General features: G+C 43.9%; 1 protein-coding gene across 1 annotated transcript; it reads right to left on the bottom strand.

Moving 5' to 3' along the window:
- Nucleotides 1-83: 83 nt before the first annotated feature.
- Nucleotides 84-22,123, bottom strand: RSPRY1 (ring finger and SPRY domain containing 1). Its single transcript, XM_026034368.1, has 15 exons — nucleotides 21,976-22,123; nucleotides 19,463-19,957; nucleotides 16,180-16,232; nucleotides 14,835-14,947; nucleotides 12,504-12,630; nucleotides 11,301-11,359; nucleotides 9,582-9,648; nucleotides 8,734-8,865; nucleotides 7,919-8,034; nucleotides 7,013-7,156; nucleotides 4,832-4,943; nucleotides 3,948-4,050; nucleotides 2,723-2,875; nucleotides 1,067-1,171; nucleotides 84-413 (listed from the first exon to the last, which is right to left on the bottom strand). The coding sequence occupies exons 2-15, from the start codon at nucleotides 19,807-19,809 to the stop codon at nucleotides 317-319; spliced, it is 1,728 nt and encodes a 575-aa protein (XP_025890153.1). The 5' UTR covers nucleotides 19,810-19,957; nucleotides 21,976-22,123; the 3' UTR covers nucleotides 84-316.
- Nucleotides 22,124-23,166: the final 1,043 nt, after the last annotated feature.

Genomic DNA, 23,166 nt, shown 5'->3' with positions numbered 1-23,166 from the left:
ATTCTTTTCAGCACTTGCGACAGGCGAGAAGAGGGAAGAAAAGATAGACACTCTCCCGTGGTCTTGCTTGGAGATAACCAATAGCCATAACACGCTGAGCTACCAGCTTTCCTTACACCGAAACCAGCTCCTTTTGCTGGCAACTTGAAACAGCCTATTAAGACTTCATTTTTAAGATGAACAGACTATACTTTAGGATGGAATCTGGCCGTGGCTATGGCTCTATGTGCGTAAAGATTGCTTAAGAGATTTTTTTTCCCCCTTCGGTATTAGATGGAGTTTGTTAAAATAAGTCTGTGGTGCTTCTCCACGTGTGTCATGAAATGTGAGAGATCTGTCTGACTCTGGTCTGTATTTCCTGGCGGCACAACGGGCAGGTCTCCAGTTGCAAGGCACACCCCATGCACAGGTCACTGAATGAGAAGAGGAAAAAAAAAGAAAAGAAGGCAGTTAAACCCTGAGCTTAAACTAAAAAAAATTTTTTTTTTAAATGTAGGTACTACGCAATTTATTCAGCCTGCTTCCATTAGTGCTGTTAAACACTAATGAACTGGACTTAATTTCCTAGCAGGCTGCTTCAGTGCAGATAGAGGTACCATAATATCACTTCTGTTGGTGCTCCCTTCCTGCTTCTCAGGGAAATCTTGAGATAACCTATTCATTGAATATTTTTTTTTTTTTGCTGTTCTCGCGTGTTCTGGATTTAACAGCACACTTACCAAGCCAGCATTCATCAGCAACACCCTGGGGACCAAGGAATCAGTCCCAGAAGCCCAGGGAGAGCAGGCACACTTTGCCACAATACTCTTTTCTCTCCATGTCTCCCTTGCCCCAAACACTGAAACATGCCTAGAGATGAATTTTGCTCAGGGTGATGTAGGGGGGAAAAATCATGGAACTACCACATCTAGCCTGTATTTGCACATCCTTAAGATGGAGCATTTTGCATAGGCTTCAGTCACTCAAAATAAGCAAGGGCTATACGTGGACTTGCTTAAACTCAATGTCAAGCAAGCATATTCTGCCTCCTTTTTATTATTATTTTTAAAATTTATTTTAAACTTACCTGTGTCCACACGGCCTGAGTTCTGTGTCTGCTATCTCATCACAGCAAAGGGTGCAGCAGTTCTCTCGGATACTCACTTGCTTGAGCAAAGCCAGGCGTCGGTGCCTGAAAAGAAACAAGGAGACCAGCCCTACTTTTACATCCTCCTCAAAACCAGAGATTTGCACCTACTGAAGAGCACTGCATTAGGCCAGCGCAGCACTCACGTCTGCCACTTGGCAGGAGCATTGACAAACATCAATTAAAAATACGCTGCAAAAATAATAATAAAAAAAGCTTAAAACATGCAAAGATGTTCAGAACCATCTTTGATTTCCTGGTCAATAATAGCTTGCATCATGAAGCATATAGTTTTTAGTGAAATGAGTTCAAGGAGGAAATAGACCATGTGATATTTCCGACCACAAAGTGATACTAGCAGAAATGGGTAGGAATCCCAAAGTAGTTGCAATATCATGTTTCAAATATAAAGCAAACATGCTAAAATGTTTAGCATTAGGTTGAATTGTCTAGGCCAGGCAACATCTTGACACCGAGGTATATTCAGCACCACTCTGCAGAAGCCTATTGTACCTGTTGCAATAGATACTCAGGATCCTCTTAGGGCATTTTCTTCCCTGTCACCTTTAAGGTAAAGGCAACTATTAATTTAGTTTCTAGTTTCAGTTTGGATTGAATGGGCAGGGATGATCTTGGCATTCACATGGAGGAACAGTACTGTGCTTGGAATGGACTCTTTCAATGTTATCACACATATTAAACAGACTCCAACCCAGGAGGACAACATTTCTCTAGTAAGACACCAGCAGGAAGCCAAGGTCTTCAGGATTCTCTGCAGCTTTTGCCACAGAGAGGAGCTCTCACAGCTACTGCCTAAATGCAGCACGTTTAGGGCCAGAGGGAGGTCAATACCAATCACGTCTGATCACCAGCTCTTTTTAGCACATGGCTAAAAACCCCTCAGCAGCCTGGAACTAAGACAGAAGAACGCTATCCGAGCAAAGGGTTGACCAAGGATGATAACTAGCTGATCATCTTAAGGGATTAAGTGAGGTCTGCCGTGCAAAGAAAAGCCCTCACTCATAGCACCTTCAGTTACATGCAGGTGTAAATCAAGTGCTTATAAAGAACTGCAAAATGGTCCGGTGTGTTGGATTTGATTTTGCATGTGGGGTAAGTTCAGCATCACGAGCCTCAAGCTCTGCCAACGTGCCATTCAGCAGATCCAAGGGTGGCTGCCGAAAAGTTACGTTTTACAATCGCTCCACGCCTCTGCTTTGCCAGCCTCAAAACTGCATGACAAATTAAGTCAACTTTAAAGCAGAGATGCTGTTTAATTAAAACAACTCTTCCTTGACTAACTTAATATTCTTCCAAGGCATTTTCATTACAAGCATTTTTACTGTCACAACACTAGCCAAAATTAATTTACTTCAATATTGCAGACAATAATTGAGTTCAATGGAGTTCAGTCATATATCTCATCCTACCCAGTTATACTGTACCAGGGTCTATGGTCCAATCCTCTTCTGAACCCTGAGGCGTGATGCCATCAACAGTAACTTTGCCTAGTATAACCTTAGGCTACACAAGCAGTAAACACCACGTATTGCTCCTCTAACAAGCCAACACACTCAAAGCAAACAGGAGGATTACCTTGGCAAAATGATTTTCTCTTCTGCCGTCAGAAAGGCGTAATCATTAAAGGTGCTAAATTTGATTGGTGGTGGGTACTTGAAAGGTTTTGCCCCAAAGTTGAACTCACATTGTTGATAGGACATGAAACTAGCTGCAGCAAAGAAGCCAGACCTGCAGGATGAAGGGAAAAACACCACAGGCATTTTAGGGCAACTTAAAGCAGTAAGAGAGCTTTTTCAGACACAACACTTCTACTAGCAGATCAAAATTTGCCCTGAAACAGAGGGACAAGCTTCTTTCAGATAAATGGGAGGAAAGCACCAACACCTCTTGTTTCAGCTGTACGTGCATTCTCTGTTCAGGGCTTAACTTGTGAGCTCACTCTCAGAAGTTACCCAAATTTACTCCCGAGCCAGTCATTGGAAGTTTGCACACTCTGCAAGCAGGGTTAGTCACACGAACCCTAAGGGCAAATACATACATCTCAAGAGCCCATCACCTGATCCTCTTTACAGTGATCAGCTCAGATCCCTCCTTCAGCACGGGAATTTAACCAAAACAACATTTTTCTTTTCTAAATGTCTGCTGTTTAATGGAGTTTCGAGGAGCGCTGTCAGCTGCCAGGGCCGCTGCTCCCGCTCTTTCCTCTGACCGGGCACAAGCGTGGGGAGCGGGCAGCGAAGCTGCAGCCCACGTGTGTGTTGTGCACAACCTGTGCGAGACGACTCGAGGCCCGCGAGCTCTATGAGCACTGGGGCCATCTGCCCCTCTGCCTTCCTGCAGGATTAGCTCGCTGCAGCTGTCTCCTTCACAGCCAGACGGACACTTCCTTCAGCGTTGCTTAGAGAGGAGCCGAGCTGCAGAATACGCCGGGTTAAGTACTCCTAGAGCAACACGTAAACGTACATTCCCAAAGGCACGAGCAAAGGCATCAGCGCCGTAATGCTGATTATCCTCAAGCACTACTGGCACCTTGTTCATCTCTGCTACAACCTCAGCCTGTTTTGGTGGAGTCCCGGTCTGATGCTAGACAGCACCTTTTGAATTGCCCCCTGGAAGCTCCAGGGCCCTGAAATCTACACACAAAATGACATCCTGATTGCCAATTTCTACCAAGCTTTCAATAGGAAGGCTGTTTAGTGACAGTATTGATGGCAAGCAAGTATCAGTTTATGTTTCAAATAAAGGTTTTCATACAGTTAGAGCTATTAGCCAGACAGGTTACAAATGAGCACATACTTACACAGCAGATGAAAATACTTGTTTCTCAGCAGGAAGCTGGTTTCCATTTAAATAGAAGATCATTTGCTTTTCTTGCAAGTCTAGGAGAAATCCTATCGTGTCTCCTTAGGTGCAAAACAAAAGGAAATTTAAAGATTTCAGCAGTGTTAAAGAAAGCAGGACTTCCAGCTATTTAGAAGGTTCTGCATCTCACTATGACTTGTCTCACTAAAAAAGCATAAAAGAGCAGTGGGACGGGGAGTCATTAAGAGAAAAATAAGACAGGAAATATAATCAATATATCTTAGGTTGCCAGAGCATTAACACCACATACACGTGAAGGTAGTGCAGTGTTATCCAAAGCCCGAGGCAGCTTTCTCCCTTTGCCTCCCTCCCTATTTCACACCCATTGCAGGTATCTTCAGAACATGCATTTTCTAAAGTTGAAGAAGTTTCTAATATCCTTGAACATACTGTTTCCACCCCTCTAAAAAAAAAAAAAAAAAAATAATAATAATTTTAGCTTCATTTAGAGCGATTTTTTTTTTATTAGAAGGGAAGGTGGTACAGTTCACACAAGCACTGCGTACCCATACACTCCCACCAGGATTTCAAACCTGAGATCAAGTACATTTCCTGTTGTTCAAGTAGATATCTCAGAATTTAAAGCAAGTAAGACAGTGCCACTGTCTTTAGCTATGATCTGTAAACGAGAGAATTCTTTTGTCCTCTCCTAAAATAGCTGTTTCAGCTTAAGGTAGACCCAGTAAGGAACATCTCAACACAGTTTTGCAGCTGTCTGTAGGTGCAGACCTACCACCAAATTAAGTATTCTGGATGCCAGCAAGAGGGAAAACCCAGGGCAGAAACCAAGCTGGGATAAGCACTAGAAATGGAGCAGATTACCTTCTTTCCAACAGGGATGGGAATGGGGTTTACTCCTGGCATTATACCAGATGAGCTGCCGGCAGCCGTCGTAGGCACAGGAGTATTCGTCATCCCCGATGCCGTAGCCTTCCTTGAGGAAAGAGGAGCAGAGCATTTCAGCCTGCGGCCGTTCCTCACACAGAAGGGCTTGAGGCTATTTTTAATTCAACTAAATCACCCATCCAGGAGCAGGAAGCATTTTCCTCTGCCCTTTAAGGTTCTTTTGCAAACTCGTCTTCATTTCATTTTCAAATGAAAAGGGACATTTGGTGGGGGTGAGGAGGGGAAGAGGAAACATCATCTCCAAAGTGATTTTTTTTTTTTCCTGCAAGCTCCAATCACTTCCATCTACTAAATTTGATCCTATACTTAATCAACTCTCCTACCTAAATAGCAGCGTTCACGTTTTGAAGCATAAAAAGACAACACAGGAGGTGTAACTACTCTCTTATCTTGAAGGCCCAGCAGCAAACTTGTAATATCTTTTCCCTCCAAGGTATCTAAGTGCCACCAGAACACACGGTGCCCAAGCAGAGAGGAGCCCCACAGGCTCCCCACTAAAGTTGTACGTACGAGTCCCACCATTTGTGAGGGGGTTCCAAGCAGCAGTCCAAAGCTCCATCCCATAAAACAAACAAAACCACAAAAAAGTCAAAGTTTCGGAGTGGAAGAGCCACCCATCACGCAGAGGAGCCCAAATAAGAAATCCCAAAGCATTAAGAAAGCTGCTGCCTTGTGCTCGATGTGGTTGGTCTGCAGTGCAAACACTAGTCCGGGTCAGATCATGCCAGTGTTGGATGTCCTAAATTAAAAGCGAGTCCAGCTAATGTGTACAGCTGTACACCTGGGACTATTTGTCTTTTTGTTACACACGCTGTAGACAGAAAGTTGCCCTGCTGAGTGTCCTATCGAGTGGCAAAGCCCCCCCTGCTATTTCTGCTGGGAACCTCAGGAACACAGATACCAGCAGCACCTTCCCAGCTGGAGACACACTGCTGGAACATGGAACCGCACAGCTCACCTGTGACAGCTCCTATTTTCCTACCACATATGGGAAGCACAAATGCACGCACCTTGCCAGTACGTGGCAAAAATCTTCTAAGCCTCTTAGGGTGCTAAGGGCAGACACAACTGCCACTTACCGCAAGCAGTCTTTTCACAGCCAGCATGAGCAATGCCTGTGTTCGGGGCACATCCCTAGGCATTCTGGTTCCTTGTTGAAGTTGTAATTTCATGCTAGAGATGTGAGATTAGACTTCAGGAACGATCTAGGGAGCTGCATGTGTTACACACCAGCAGAGGAGGATGCGATTTACGTGAGTGGATGGAAGAAACTGAGCAAGAAGGAAGATTTAAGGACTCACAGGATGCTTAAGTTAGATGGTGAGAATCTCGCTCGTCTCCCCCCGTTCTGCTCACATTTCCTGATGTTTCTGCTCACATTTTCTGCCACTGATGTTTCCTCCTCTCCCTAGCACGTTTCTCTGGAATCCCTCCCACCATCTACACTTACTTTTATGCCAGTCACTGGCTTGTCTTCAACCCAGGGTCTGGATGCAAGAGTCATAATGACATCTCAGATGATACTTGAGGGTTTGGGGGTTTTTTTGATTGTAGCTATAGCCTGTGTCTACATGGCACTTCATGCTCTATTGCTAATAGGTATGTCATTTGAAGAATAGTTGGGATCAAAAACAAGGTACAAACTGCACGAGAGTGGGAGCAAAGCAAGCTGCAAAGGAAGACAGAGGTAGTCTCTATTATAAGACTAGAGACCAGGGTGACTGCCTGACAACCTGCCAGGTTTTACAAAGGACACAAGTGCTCACTAAAAACACCGCAGACATTAACCACTGCCCTTACCTACAAGCCTAAGGAGGTTCCAAAAAGAGTAGGCCCTGGGAAATGTCACGTATTTCCCTGTAGCTTCCTAAACAGACAGTGGCATCTACATAACAAAAGCTGTCACTGCTAGCGACTAGGCAATAGTGTTGCAAACGATGCCTGTCTATAGCAATGACAACCCAGTTCTTTCCCAGTACCACTAAATTCAGCCCAAAAAATGACCTCTCCAGAGTACAGGAAAAAAAGTGGGGCTCAGTTTTTGCCCCAGAACCATGAAAGCAGCTGCAGGAACAGCGCAGTTACGTTGGTACTCACATGGTTGAGAAACTTGCTGTCCTTGGTGGCCCATCCGATCTGCATCACCCCCGACGTGACGACCGTGACCTCGTAGTACCAGACGCCGGCATCGACGCAGAACGTGCAGCGGACGCTCTCGAAGGACGACGCGTCGCAGCGGGCCTGCGCAGCCAAAGCAAACAGGGACACTGCTGCAAACCAGCATTCAAACGAGCCCCTTCCCCCCCAGAGCAACTTTCTCGCCTATTAGAATAGACCAGCACAATTTTAGAGGTAAATTATTCTTAAGATTAAGAATAGTCCCAATAGTCACATCCAAACAACCTGGCATTCATTGAGCAGGCAAGGCTGAAGATGTTCAGGGTGAAGCCATACAAAAGAATGAAGCCGAGTTAGAGATTTAAACTTGGTTCCTGATGGAACCAAGTTAGAGATTGAAAGACTATGCCAACCAAGATGACAGACCCAAGTCATCAGTCATTAGCGGACTCCTGGCAGATATAAAAGAGGGAAAGGATCTCGGTGTCATAATCAAAATGCATCTAGTGGGACTGAGATTTAAGAAAAAAATAGTAACCTTGAAGTGGGAGAGGGGGGTAAAAAATAGATATCTACTGCTGGAGGATTTCAAGGGGAGAAAGGGCAATAGCAAGTATATTTTGCGAACATTCCTAGTCAAAAGAAGCAAAACGGCAGGTAACTCAAGTATCTTCCTATTTTTTTGGAAATTATGAGGGCCAAGACACAGATGCTTCTTCACTGTGAACAATTTTAGAATTGACATTAGTACAGGGGTGCTACTACCTTGAGACAAAGCCAACTTTCCATGCAAAACTGGAAAAAGTTCTGACTAATTCCAAGGAAATACAGGAACACATTAAATCCCATCTTAAAAAAAGTCATTACAATGAAACGTCATCCTACCTCTAATCCATGTGGTGAGATCTTAAGGTATTCACTGACATCATTACTGTTCAGCATAGCCCTAATGTTGGTCAAGTCAACCTTCTCGTACGTAAGCTGTCTGCCTTCTTTCAGAACTGCAGAATAAAGCGGCTTCGAGTTACTGCTGCAGCAAAACTTAGTTTTAATTAAGCATTTCATTTGATGGCAATCAGTCCTTCCAGGATACAGGTAATTTTTAGCATAGCTGAATGACACATCAACATTTCGACTGCACAAAATCAGCACTGCTTACAACAACACTGCATGTTAAAAAGCTTCAGAGCATCAGGGCACAGCCCATACTTCTAATCAGCACTTCTAAAGATTAATTACTGCTTTCCTGAAACACAGAAGCAAATGAGGCATCCAAGTTCTGACCCAGATGACTTGGGGGATTGTTAATCATCATAAAAGACAAATATAGTAAGGTGCCAATCAATCCTACTCTTCACTCGCAGCCTAGAATATATCTTTTATTAAACACTTGATGAAGTGTTTAATAATTCCTTGTCAGGGCACCACTGGCACAGGCATTATCGTGTCAGCAGATGGAGACAACACAAAGACTTTTTGGTGCAGCAGAAGTGGAGCGTGCAAACCTCTTCCTTCCCCAAACACGAGGCAGGCAGTTACATGTGGATTTAGGGGGTTTTTCTTTTTGAGAGCAATTACAAACGCAAACTGGGTTTAGTTATTTGCAAACAAATGCTTAGGCCAATGAGAACACCAGCCATGTTCTATCTCTTTGGGGAGCTGCTTAATATTAAATGAATCCATCTCTTTGCTATACCTACACAGATTGTCTAAACTCCACTGGGCACAGAATCCAACCTGGCGTTTTAAATAATCCGGATTATCGGTCCATTTCTCTAGCAAGATCAGCTGGTCACTAATGCACGATTCAGAAACCGTCATTTTATTTTCACCTGTAATTTAAGAGCAAAAAGAGTAACTGCTATAAACCAAAGACTACTTTAGTTAAGAATAACAACATTGTATAAATGCAATAGAAAGAAATTTTTAAACCTTAACTTTACAAACAGGCTGAAGTTCTTCCCACAAGCATATGAAATCACTTAAAACTCAGATATTCCACCTCATTGTATGCAGCCACATCCAAAACATGCAAGTCATATCTGCTCTCCAGCTCTTTTCAGTGACAAAGGTCTCATATCATAAGTCTCTAGGCAGCAACTCCAGGCTGAGGAGGCTGCAGTGAGTTGCAGCAAATCTCTCATGGGTTTGGGGGTGCGAGGGTAGGGATGTCACTAAAGCAACCACGATTTCTTCATGCCTATAAACGCCTAATCTTGGCTGTTCCCCAGCTCTTTAATAAAGATTTTCCAGTGACAAAGGTCTCATGTCATAAACCTTTATGTGGCAATTCCTAGCTGTGGAGGAGTGAAGTTTCAGCAGAAAGAACAAGTTGCTTGTTTGGTTCATTTTGCTGTTGGGAGGGGGAAGGTGTCACTGGAACAGTATTTCTTCTGTCTATAAATCCCCAACCATTGTTTCTTCTTACATCTGCGTTCCCACTAATGCAGTCTTTCCCGCTCTCATACCAAACGTGAGGAGCTGAAGCAAAGGCAGCCACGCAGCAGCAGCCACACTGCGACTCTCAACAGTTATCGCTGTTACTTACTTGTTTGTGCAAACTTCTCCAGGGCTATTAGTGCAAAAAGCATCACTGTCGGGTGGGACTGGAAATTCTAGACATGGGCAGCAAGAACATTTAATGAATACATGGCACAGACACGTAGGGAAGGCTGTTAGTCACAGAATGTGTTAGGTTGACAGGGATCTCCAAAGGTCCTCTAGTCCATCCTGCTAAGAGCTAGTTCTCTAAACCAGGCTGCTCAGGGCCTTGTCCATCTGAGCATCTCCAAAGGTGGATACCCCACAGCCTCCCAGGAACCATGGTTTAATGCTTGACCTCCCTTCCTGATGATTTTTCTCCTTTTATCTACTGAATTTTCCATTTACAGCTTGTGCTTTTTACCACTTATCCTTTGAGCATGCACCTGCCTTTTCCATGCCCTCCCCCGAGGCAGCTGTAGATCGCAATAAGATCTTCCCCCAACCACTCTCTTTCTCCAGGCTAAATAAACCCGATTTGCTCAGCCAAGATAACAAAATAGCTTTTCGTTCTATAGCAATGTAGCTTCTCAGAGCTGTCCACCCAAGAATGAGGCACTGATGTAGCCTGGCAATACAGGCTGTGGAAGGGCATGAGGAAAGGGAAGGGAAAGGGATAAGAGGATGAAAACTCTTTAAGGAGAGAGATCTACATTAATTTAAGAATAACTAATGGACCAAGTCCATAGCGACTCAACAAAACCAGGGTGGGGCTTAGTCCATCCCTCCTCTGAAAACTTACAGTCAACCAACCAGACACATTAGACCAGCTCCTCAAAAGGGCCATCTTCTCATCTCACCCCCATCTCAGAGCTTCACAACTGCATTTATTTCATCTGAGATGCTCCTGACCTAACACGTGAAATCAGAATCTATCAAGTCAATAGCCCTGAGCGCTGACTTGAGAGCACTGACAAGCCTGTTTCTTTTTCCCACCAAGACCAAAAAGCAGATTAAGAACTGTCAACTTTCAGATAATAGAGAATTAGTGACAAAGGTTAATATATTCCAGGTGCTTTTTAAAAAATTTATTTTAAAATGTCCTAGACCAGCCCTCATCCAGATTTCAGTCCGTCCTAACAGTAAACAGCACTTGCAAAGAAGTGTCATACAAAAACTGGTAGGGAGGTTAGTTCTGTCCAACAAATTTTCAGATCCTTTCTAGGAAACAAAGTGTTTGCTCTGACCTAGTGCAGAACCAACAAAGTGGTCCCTGAGTATGTTCAGCTAAAGCCTTTTTACCATTTCTCTCAAGTGCACTCAGTGTCAGGGGGAATTATCCTTCTAACTAAGCTGAGATACAATTTGATCAGCTTTCCTACTGTTTAAATAGAGTTTGAAATTACCATTATAAATGGCAAGAGAGTCTGCTGTGTTAGGATATGCAAGAAGTAGCAGTTCTTTTAAAGACAGCAATATCACAAATATATTTTTAGGGAGTATTTTTTAAATGTCAATTTTCTACTATATTATCAGTATTTACTAAATACGATTCTAACTTTTCACAGTAGCCCCAAACCAGTTCGTTACTTGCTTCTCTTACAGTAAAAATGGTCTCTAACTGGAAGAAACTGAAAGATCCTTTACTCAAAGACGGACATCAAAGCTAGCACACCTGCACTATGACACAAGTACTCTTCCTTTCTATGGAATTTCAACTATTTTTCCAAGAAAATGGGAGTATTTATCAAGCATGAATAAGTACAAAAAGAACTAAGGCACTTACCAAGCTATGAAGTAAGTATTCCAATATGCCTGGGCTGAGTAAGCCTATGCTTGCAGGGCCTGAAAAAAAAAAAAAAAATTAAAAATTAAAATCTAGACATAGGAATGATCATATTCTCAGCCTTGCACAGAAAATTTATTCAGAAGGCAATAGATTAAAGAACAGCTAAGCACACTGACTTTGCAACAGCACCAAACGGTAAAAGAGCAGCAGTTGTTGCTCCAGTAGGTATTTGCTACACAAATAATTACCCGGTTACTGACAAATTACAAATATATTCAGTTCATTCATAAATGCATAAACACTTCTAGCTGCATTTCACACGTTTTGAAGCAAGTATTTGCACCATTTACAGCAAATCTTGCACTACAGCACGCAGCCAATTAGAAAAACGCCCCCAAATACTGCCTGCTTCATCTACAGAGATGCACAAGGGAATCAGACCCTGATATCTAGAAACACTGAACAAATTCTGGCAAGTCCCAAGACAACATTAACAGATCTGCTTGCCTGAGCTTGTACAAGAAGATCTGCTCCTGCGGCACTAAGAGCAAAGCAGACAAGAAGTCATTTTAGACCTGCTACAAGAAGGCAGAAGCATTACAGTACAAAATTGCTTCCTTCCCTTTTTTTTTTTTTTGTGAGAGAAATTGAAATTATGCTTTTAACAAGCATGGAGCAATAGCAGACATTCACTTTGGCCTCATTTCCTCTTTCCAACCGCTTTCAGGAAAGGGAGCAAAAAACTAGATGCAATCAAGAGCATCAGCAAGAACGAAGCTTAATCTTAAGCTTTCAGCGGGGTACTAGAAATAACAGGAAACAAAAAGACCTATATACAAAAAAAGTCTCCTGGATATGGAGTATGAAGCTATGTAGAAAAGACTGATTAAGGCCATATTAAGTGTTCGGCCATATACTGTAGGCATAAACACTATGTCACAAATGGTTACATTTCCGTTTGACAAGCACACATCAAAACAATTTGACCTTAAGCATCTGGAATTGTAAATCAGCCAATTCAGACCAAAGCGGATCCCTGATGAGTGAATCCTTTACCTTTTAATTGAGCATCTCTCCTCCACGCAATACATTACTCCGTCCTAAGACGGCTTGTCTGAACTAAGTCTACAGAGCAGGTGCTTAAGCAAGAGGTAATTCAGGGAGCCAAGTGTGAGATTTCCGGAGGTTCCCTCCACTCACCTGCCAACTTCTCTGCCAAACAGCCCAGCACTGCAGTTGTGTTCCGATGTTTGGCAGGGTGACGAGCATCCTGGCAAGCAGCAGCTCCACTTAAATTTAGTATTTCAGTTAGTTTTTGCAATGCATCCTAAAAAATAAAGAATCATTAAAAATCTCTAACATCACTAAAGGATGCAGTTTTTCCCTCCTAATTCAATATACTACAAGACATGCTTTTTTATACCCTGTGACTAAAAAGCAGCCTCATATATATTGCAGGCATCACAGGATGGTTATCTTCCAAGGTAAAGAGGGCAATATGGGAAGATGTTCAATGTACCCAGGGGCTGTAACTTTAAAGCAGCCACTGTGCCATAATTTATGACCAAGCATCTCATTACACTTCTGGCCATCCACAAATGAACTATTTCCACAAAGCAGAACTTAAACAGCAGACCAGCACCAATGGCACTACTGCCACCTTGTTTCTGACACTGGCTCAAGCCTGAGAAAACTCACTCCCTCTCCAAAAAGAATTCAGACTTGGAAAGTCAGGATTAGAGGAAAACAGGAAAAAAAAAAATCCATATTATAAATTTAGGATGGATCTAACACACAAGCACCAAGTTTTGGATAGTTTTATCACGGTTAATCTAGAGCCAGAGCAAGTTGCCTCCTCTGGGGGAAGGCAGACATGGGGGTGGGGGGGAAGAAGCCAGGGGTTTATCCAGAAAGAAGAGAGAGAAACAGTTGTGCTCCCCAAAGAAAAGCCACAAGGGCAGAACGGATGGACAGGCCTGACACAAAGGTGAAAGGACCAAGAGGGAAGGAAGGCCGACTGAGACGGAGACGAGGGATGGAAAGGCCTAATGGAACTGAGAGCCACAACGGGCCCCACTACTGCCCTTAGCCAGTAACAGGGCTGTCACAAAGACTAAGTATTTTGAGTTAAATAAAGACTTTGGAGACTAAGCAGAGTTCGCTGCACAGCCATTTGCACTTCATGGACTAGGGCCCACCACAACAGAAAATGGAGCACGGCCTGCTCCTGTTTGCCACCTGTAGCACAGCTTTGGCACTGGCTTAAAACCCGAGGCTGGAAAATTTCAGTTTATCCTGAACAAGCAAAGACCCAGCAGCAGCAAAGGCGTGACCTGCACATCCCGAGGCTGCAACTCCTCACCCTACCCTATAGAAGTAGGGAGGGAAAACAAGCCTATGTGCAGCCTTCCTAAACAGGCATCCTGGTCCTATCTTGTTAACCATTCTGAAACTTGATCCTTAAAATTAAGGCACCTAAACAGGAATGATGCAGCTTTAAAGAGGAAAACTTTTGATTACCAAGTACACTGTAAAGCTGAACAAAAGTTGCAGCATCGCTCTTGCCGTGAGGCATTAACAGTGCTCTCCAATTCCTGGCTTCTCTAAAACGGGCAAAATTGTTCCTATTTCTAGTGGTGTTTGCTTTTAGGATGTTTGCACAGTCTACATAGCAGCCAAACAACATTTAACTTGGTCAAAAGTCCCAGTGAACTTTAATTAAAGGCTGAGAGAAAAGGAGAAAAAAAAAGCTTTAGTTATATTTAGTTATAGGGGTTTGCCAATTCTCTAGCTGCTCAGCATTTATGTGGCAAAAGAACTACCCATTTATTTTCTTGCATCCATGACACTGCAAAATGAAGACTGGCAGCGTAACAGGTTCATAAACGATGGCAGAAACGCCACCCTTAACATCTGGTGAAACAAGACAGTGAAAAGCATGAAGATAGACAACTTGGGATGCTGTTTTTCTTCTCTCCAACCCTTGTGTCCAAGGATTCAAGAACAATGAAAACGCACATTAAAACGTACGTGCTGACACACAAATCATCAGAAAAAAAAGTGCTTCAATTTGCCAGATTATAAGCTGTCTATACAGAAATGCCATTTGTTACCCTTGGTGCAAGCACTTGGGTTGTGTGTCTCAGGCAGGGAAAGGGTTGCAGTTTCCCTCCCAACTTTCAGAAGTTACACACTTAGAAAACTTCCAGACTTGGCTGCTTTCCGCAGCACACACTTGCCGTGTATCACATATACCAGACAGCAAGGGAGAAGAGCAGTGAAGAGGCCAAAGTTCCTCTCAAAGACAGAACACTTTTCCACTTTTTTTCTACAGTGCTTCTATAATTAACTAGCAATTGGGTACCAAGGCACTATACATGACTCCACCTTACAAGTTACACCCATTTTCTGACCATCTGACCCCAATCTTGTTTCCATGCCTGCTGAGAACCAACAAGAAGCTTCCATGGGACTGACAACCACCCATGACCTTTAGTCATCTGCAGAGAAATACAAATTACACAGACTTACTTTTGTTGGCAGCGGGCATTCATCAAGTAATAACGTTATAACAGCTGGTCCCAAGGGATCTTCTAATGGAATAACTCTAATTAAAGACTGGACAACCTCCAACCAGCCTTCATCTGTCAACCACAAAACAGAAATAGCACTCAAAATAGCACCACAAGTCTGAAGGGTTTAAAATACACTGGTAAATATAAGTTTAAACTTTCAGTCATCGCAGTAACCCATCTAGTTTACAGACACCAGGGAAGAAAAAAATACTAGTTTGTTTTACATCAATGTTTTAGCTGGTAGTAGTTTGGAAGCTTAATCTCAAGGACAAAGAAAATTAAGCATACACCAACTTGGATAACCTTTTTTTTTTTTTTTTTTTGAGAATAGTCTTGCCCAGGCCCGAGTATCCTGGTCTACTCAAAACTTGTTTCCATAAGCACTAGTCCTCATCATTTTCCAGCTATACAAGGCGTTCCCTTGCAGTTAATCAAAGATTTATATAGGATGTTAACCATAATCTACTAATTATGCAGACAGATTTGGGTGCTCCACAAGTCACTGTTTTCAAACTGAAAAAAGAAACCCAAGGTGAGAGTATGTCTGCAAAAAGGGGAGTGAGAGAGGCTGGGAAGACTCAGTGCTCCCTTCAACAGGGACAGGTGACTTGACATGCAAGTTTCCTGAGCACATGGCCCTGAAAAAAAAAACATTTTTTTGACTAGCTGTAATATCAAATCAGGTTGATTAACTTACTCTCATATGGAAATATCCATTCTGGGGACAAACTCTACTAAAAGATGAAAAGTCACCTCAACTAGAAATTTGATGGTCTTGAGCAGGGAGATTTTCTCCTGCCGTAACAGCGATACGTCCTTGTCCAAAAATGAGCACAGCTTGAAGGAGAATTTAAGGACAGGGCCAGCAATATTAGACCTCCCCCTGTTCATATAGGTTAAGAACAGTAAAACCAAGACAGCAGGTGTGTACAAGGTGCCATCACTACTCAAAGCACAGGGGGTTAAGCCAGGCCTACGCATATGGGTCAGTTCTGCCCTACTGCAAACTGACTTTCTTTGTGGCTTGGGTTTCAGCACCGCTGCAAGGTGCCTGTGGCCATCGACCGGCATCTTCTGGGGAGCTCCTGCAGAAAATGGGGGAGTTCAAGAAAAACGCCCAAGGGCGATGAGCAATGCGAAGCGTGTGCAGCGCAGAACGGTGTTTCACGCCCCAAGTCTACAGCTACAGGGAGGCCTAATGGACTGCTGCCACATATTCCTTGTCAAAAAAGAGTGTTTAAGTTTTGGTTTTATTTTTTACTTTGCAATCACAACTGAACTGCCCAGCAGTGCATTGATACCTGTTTCTGCCATTTCATGCAACGTGATCATGGAATAAGGAGGCTCCTGGTCACTGAAAAGAGATATTGCACAGGTCAAAAGGGATGTACAACTATCAACAGAATACACTGAATAAAATGACAATGCATAGACAAACAGGAATCCAGTATGTACTTAACACAAAAGCGTTACTTAGGCTGCAGTCTACCCATACACCCTTTCTAGACCTGAAACGCAGATAGGATATAAGCCATTTTCTGGCTCAGAGTCAACATCTAAATATCTGCAATAGACACTGTATTTCAGAAGCAATGAAGTGAACCAAGAGAGAGCAGCACACAAGGCAGAGCTCTTTGGAACACCTTAAACATCTTTCTTCTCCTCTGGCCGCCAGAAATCCTCTGCAAAAAAATCTATATATTTGTATGTAAAATGTAGCTGAAGGGCAAGCCACCTAGCCCCAACTTGCAGGACAGGAGCTGCTTCAGAAAGTTTCCAAGCAGGGTCTCAAAGTCGTGTTCAGTAAGCATCTTCAGTACACAAATACCCCTTCAAATTCAGCATGCCTTAAATGCTTTATTTAGTCTATGCTGACATTTGTACCTTCCTTCCACAACCAATTTCCACGACACCCCATGAAATCAAACTGGAAATCTCAAAATATCTCAAAAAATCTGGAAATCTCAAAAAAGTCTGCAGCTAAAAAAGCCACTTACTCTGGAGGACCTAATTATAAACTCAGTTTTGATTGAAAATTTGTGATAAAAATACACGCTTTTCTCACATACAAAAAAGGACACTTCCAATCAAATGGTTCCACATTGTCACACCATCGTAATATCTGAAATATTTTTTGCCCCCCTGAGAATCTCTTTGCATTTCCTGTGGCAACTAAGCTCAGGAGCAGGCAAAAGTCCAACAGTGATGCGAGGAGAGTTACCACAACCAAAAGGAGGGAAAGCCTCAAAGCAACAAGAATTAACAAGTCCCAAAATCATCAATACAGGCTAAAATAAAGAAAAGAGGAAGCTTTGACCCACAAGATTTCCTGATTCCCTCCCGAGCAGCAAATGCTCACAGTGCTAGAACTGAGCAGAGGAGAGTTCTGTACCACTGATCTACCACTTAATATCCAAATATCAGAGTCTTACTCATTTTTGATGGGACGAGGAGCGAGAGGGGTGAAGAGGCAAAAACACATGATAAAATTAATTCTATTTTTTTTCCTCGGAATTTTTTTTCTTGCACTCTGTCCTTGCACTGGTCTTTTGCTCCTCGGGGATTTGCTACCAAACTGAGGTCCGTATTTCCAGCTGGCTCCTACTTGCATGATTTCATTTGCATTTCAACTTTATTCTGGTCTATTTCTCAACAGAAAAGGGAAGGAAAACAGAAAAAAGAAAAGAGAAAAGAGAAAAAAAAGAGAAAAGAAAAGAAAAAGAGGGAAAGAGACTCGCCCCATTGTGTTGCTCAGTTCTGGTATTTTGAAAAGATAAAAAGCAGCTCATGAGCAGATGATAATGGCAGAACTCTATTCCTGCCATCTCTCACTGAAAACCAAGACTTCCAATCCTCAGATGTTTTTTGAAGCACGCACCCTTACTAATCTCAAAGGAGACTGAGGTCTAGCAGAAAGCGACCCTTTTTCCCCAGATGTCCTGAGATAATTTTCACAGCAGATCTGCTGTTATTTGTGGCTATAGGTCTTGGACTTAATCTATTTGCTTGCAACTCAGCCAGAGACAGATGCTTCTCAGAAGTGCACAGGGACTGCACGAGAGGCAACAGTGGGGACATCCAAAATTCCAGCTCCATGCATGTGTGTGTATGCGTATATATATATTATGCATATACACACACACACAAGTAAATAAGTTACATAAAAGTAGCTTATTTTTAAACCCTGAGGATGGTCAAACACTGCAATAGGAACCTAGAGAGATTGGGAATCTCCATCCTTGGAAGATGCTCCAACACGTAACTGGACAGGGCTGTGAGCAATCCACCCTAACTAGGTCTATCAGGAGGTACCTTCATGATTCTGCCCATGTGATTCTGCAGCTCTAAGGCAGTAATTAAGTGTCTTTAATTGGGAAAAAAAAAAAAAGGCAGCATTCTCAGGAATGGGTGACAAATAGGGCTCCAGAACCAGTGGAATAATTTTGCTTATTATCACTTGGTAGCACAAGAAAACGCTTACCAGATTACAAAACTGATTGTAAGACCCACAGGAACAGGGTCAGCTCTACACAGAAATGCTGTGAAATGGCTTAAGCAGATGAACTGAGGGCAGAGGGGAAGGCATGCGAGATAATGGAGAGATTCTCCAAAGAAGATCTGAGATTATTTTCACTGAGAAATATGAAACCCTGACTAAAAACAAAGCCCAAACCCAAATACCATCCTGGATTTACATTTTCAGACAAAACTGACCCAGTATTTCCAGTTAAAGCACTGACCAAAGGAAGGCAACCTCCTTCTGCAGGCACACTGCGGACCCACCGTGAGGGTGCAGGAATGGAGCTCGCTTATCCAGAGCCTCCTCACCCAGCTCCAACTCAATCCCCAGCCAGGAAGCACCAGCAGTGCTTTTTCCTCCTGTTTTGGTCTGTTTAATTCCTAACCTACACTGAATCCCAAAGGTGATGGGCTAACTTTTCCCATCCCTTTTGAGCTCCTTTCAAAGCTCTGTAGAAAGTAATGCAAAAATAAAAATAATAAGAAAAAGATCATCCACAAATATCCCCCACCCCTTCCATGGATGCTTTGAGCATGCAAGGAATGCCGTGCTGGGATCGCAAGCTGAGCGGCCCCAACATGCAGCCTCCACTAAGTTGTCAGGCTTATAACTGGAGATAAAGCCTCCGCCTGGTTACACAAACTAAGATCAAAGCTCTCCGTTTTGCTGAGCCATTTCCCGAGAACTACTGCAGCCTGGAAGCAGAGCTCTCACAGAGGGCTCATTTTTAGCACAGAAGCTCCAAGCTCTGCCGTGTTTGCTGCTTCCTACACTGTGCATCTAGGCCAGGTACTAAACACAGAGCACAGTCGTTTGGGTGCAGGCTCGTACGGGAAGTGCTGCTCAGCCCCTGGCAGAGCCTGCCCTGGGGTGCTCCAGAGGTGCTTTTGTTACTCAGGAGCTACTTGTGTTCCCCGGGAAAGGGTCTTCTCTCCTGAGCCTCAGGAGCAGCCACTGCTGCTTGAGGGAGGCGCAGAGCAGTGAGAGGCAGCAGTCACAGTGAGAGAGCAGACAAGCACACGGCACTTGCACTCAGCTGAGCCGCTCCTCCGGGAGGTACTTACTTATCCACCAAAGTCCGAATTACAGCCAGGGTGTCAAGCACCAGCCCGTCCACGTTCTGTTTTTTCCTCCTCGGTTCGTGAGGCCCTCGGCCCCTCCTGGGCGGCCGGACAGGGTCCCTGGGGTGGCTCCTTGCTTCAGGAACGTGCGCTCGGCTGTGCTCCGCTTGCCGAGTCCGGGATTCCGCGCCCTCTTCGGCTCCGCTGTCATCTCGGCAAACGCACGAGTTCCCCATAGCTCCAGCCCCCAAGGCGCCCAGTAAGCGGGGAACGTGGTGCTCTAGAGTCAGCAGTAAACCTTGGAGAAGGCTTCTGCTAGCATAGAACACAACCAAAGCAACTACAATCATCTAGAAAGTTTTAACAGTAATATTTGTAGGATCCGGAATTGTGGGCTTTGCATTATATGCGTTGCTACCAGCTGGAATGAACGGGAAGTTGGAGACTTAGCAGCCGACATCATCAGCTAAAATGCACATTGGTCATCCAGAAGCAGGTCTGAAAAAGAAGATCCAAGAGTCAGTGTTACTTCTTTTACCAAATTAAAGTCTATTTAGCAAACAGAGCCAGTTTTGGTGCATATACCACCTAGGAAACCAGCTCTGCCTCTCAAGCCTCTCGATGCAGAGGGAGGATCAGGAAGTTCGTTGGGCAGGTAGAAGCCCCCAACACATCCACCCAGTTCCCATCAACACCAGCTATCACTTCTCAGTTCTTCCAAGATCTCTGGATGCAAAGGAACACCTTTGACCTTAAATCTAGCACACTGCCACCCGTCAAGTATTACCACATACAACAAATCACAGCTTGATTTTTTCTTTATCCTATATTGAGAGATGGTGCTCAGGCCATCTACCTAGAAGGCTGTAAGAACATTTAAAGGTTCTCATTTCACCTCAGAACAGCCAGTGTCCCTCAGACTTTGCAGAGCAGCCACAGCTATGAGATTGCTCCCATACAGCCGTGGTTATCTCAGCAAACAATAGACTGAACAGAGAACCGGCTGCTTAGCCCATCTGTGCATGAACAGGATTTTTCTGGAATGTGCCTACGTCAAGTGGAATCTCACCCAAAGATGCACTAAGTACTGACCCTGAAATAAGCAGGAATTGCAGATGCCATTTTAATACCTACAAAGCTGGTGGGATGTTGAGGCGGGGGGTGGCTGCATTTTGCTCCAGATCTAGCATCTTCCCCTCCTTGGAACCAAGACTAATTCAGTCATTTTTCCTTCTTAGTAAGGGTAATCTGGATCAAGTGCAGGCCCACTAGTCCTGGGATTGCAGGACAGGCCCTACTAATCACTGAATCAAGAAAACCAGCAATAACAAAAGGATTAAAAACCCAATGCCATCATAAGGTCTTTTTTCCAAGGCACAGACTGGATATATTTCTACAGAACTTTATACAAAGTCTCAAATAAAAGGGGGAAAGGCCCTACGAAAGACAGCATGTCCCCACTCTCGTTTCCAGCATGAGAAAACGAGCAATTAATTTAAAACTACATGCATTGTTCTTTCAAGAATCTAAAATTAACACTGAAGATAAAAATGACGATGAGCATCCTGTCATGGTCCCCTCCTATCTGAAGGGACTGGCTCCCGTGCAATAGTTGGCTGCTGTTTGGACAAGCCCAGAGCAACACTAGCTGGGAAGCGACGGGCTTATCCTACAAGCAAGCCCGACATGAAGTTTCTGAATGTAGAGCTGCTGCTGGGAAAGCACCTCAAAACAAGCCCTCAGGCTCTTCTGTGGCTTCAAAGCATGTTCCCTTCTCGTAGCTCAGTGAAGAGGTCAGTATTAAAAAAATTAACTGTAGGCTAAGCTAGCAAAAAAAATCCCTAGGGGATATTAAATGCAAAAAGAACAAAACAAAACTCTTGATTTTCAGTTCATGAAACTCAAAATCACAGATTGCTAGCAGGGTTTTTTAGCATCATGATCTGCTGGGCTTCCTCTCCAAGCCGTTGGACCACCAGGTGGTGTGGGACCCCAGGCTCAGCAGTCTGAACCAATGTAGTGGTTATCTCCCTAGCCAGTAAAAAGCAGATGTCAGGGTGTCATGCAAATTGTACAGGTGTTAAAGGAAATTATGTAAGCTTAGAACCAGCCCAGCCCAAGCAACCTTAAAACCACCAAAGAAACCTACAAAAAAAACAAAGACACAACACACACCTCTCATTAAATGTAAAGTATTTCTTTTTGAGGCAAAACCAGGTACTAATCCAGATCAATTAAAGCTATTTACATTTTATTATTATGTTAATAAACTGCATTATTGTGTGAAACATTAAAGTCAATGTTCTGCTTACTTATAATAAAGACGTTAACACTATGATTACACACAGTTATGGAAACCAACTACAAAACGCGCTACTTTAGCTACTGGCAACGAGTAGAAACCAGCCTAAGGAAACGAGAGCGCTAAATCGAGATTAAAACTGATTACAGAAAGCAAGGCTTTGTGGTTCACGACTTAAAGCCTTATTAAAAACAAGCGAGGGGGCTCAACTCACCCGCCAGCAGGTTGAGGAAGAGCCGGGCTTGCCCAGGCAGCGCGGCGATGTCCAGGGGCTGCGGTGTCCGAGGGCGCAGGGAGCCCCCCTTCACCCGGGGCGCTGCACCATCCTGCTCCGCTTTCGCTCTTCGCCCCAGCACCAGAGCGCCCTGAGGACAGAGGAGCAAGCAGGCGGTTTGGAAAGCGACCCCAGGACGCCGCGAGGACACGGCGTCGCGCGCGACTCGCCGCCTTTCGCGGGGAAACCTCCTCAGTGCTTCCCGTTTAGTTTAGTTTCCCATCCTAGTTTTAGGCTTAAACACAGCTCCGCAAAACTCAGTCTCACTTTACAAGCTTGCTATTTCAGATGCCATAGGAAGTGCGGAGTGGCAACCGATTCCTCCCCTCAAATTGCTACGTACAGGAGGGAAGGAGGAAAGGACACCATCAGCTCCAGATCACCCCCAAGCAGCAACAGCAGAACACAAGAGTACAGCATGCAAGTGGATTAGATAAAAAGAGAGGATGAACAACAGCATCAAGCCCCTCTGCGCAGTAACCCAGCTGCACCAGCTCACGTTCACTCGGGCATCAAGGTCAGTGGTAGCCAGAAGAGCTCATGTTGAAACCTTGAACTAAAACCGAGAGAGTAAACACTTTGGAATGAGCTACAGAAAGCGCTTGCTGCAGATTGTCCTGCACGCTAGAAAGGAAAAAATCAGGATTTTAGCTCTCCTTTCTAATCTAGTAATGTACTAGGTGATATTTTAGGTGCTACATTATGCACAGTTTTACAATATTATAGCAGAGTAAGGCCTTAGCATGAGGTCTCCAGTATCGGCTCCACTCTCTTTGCTGAAAACAGAGTGGACCAAGTCTTGTTCATCCTATTTTACTTCAAGACCAACTACAGGACTGAACATGGAAATAAAATATTTAAATGGGTAAACAGAGCCTCTCTCTTTGCCCTCCGAGAGGGCAAGCAAGCACTAAATATTTCTTTCCACACCAAAACTCAGCTGTGTTTAAGCAACGTGAGGCAGTCACGGAAGAGGACAGTCCATTTAGTGAAGCTATGTCTTCCACAACACATTTTAGGGGAAGAAAAGCCAACGCAGAATACCTGAACAACGAGTTAGGGCTAGGTGGGCTTACCAGACTACCTGACAGCACACACCAAGAAGTCAGTGGCTATGGCAGAGAATTAATC

The sequence above is a fragment of the Nothoprocta perdicaria genome, unplaced genomic scaffold, assembly GCF_003342845.1.
Source record: "Nothoprocta perdicaria isolate Ctin4 unplaced genomic scaffold, notPer1 scaffold_143, whole genome shotgun sequence".
Classification (NCBI taxonomy): Eukaryota; Metazoa; Chordata; class Aves; order Tinamiformes; family Tinamidae; genus Nothoprocta; species Nothoprocta perdicaria.
Note: the sequence above shows the minus strand (reverse complement) of the source record. Positions and strands in the feature narration are given on the sequence as shown.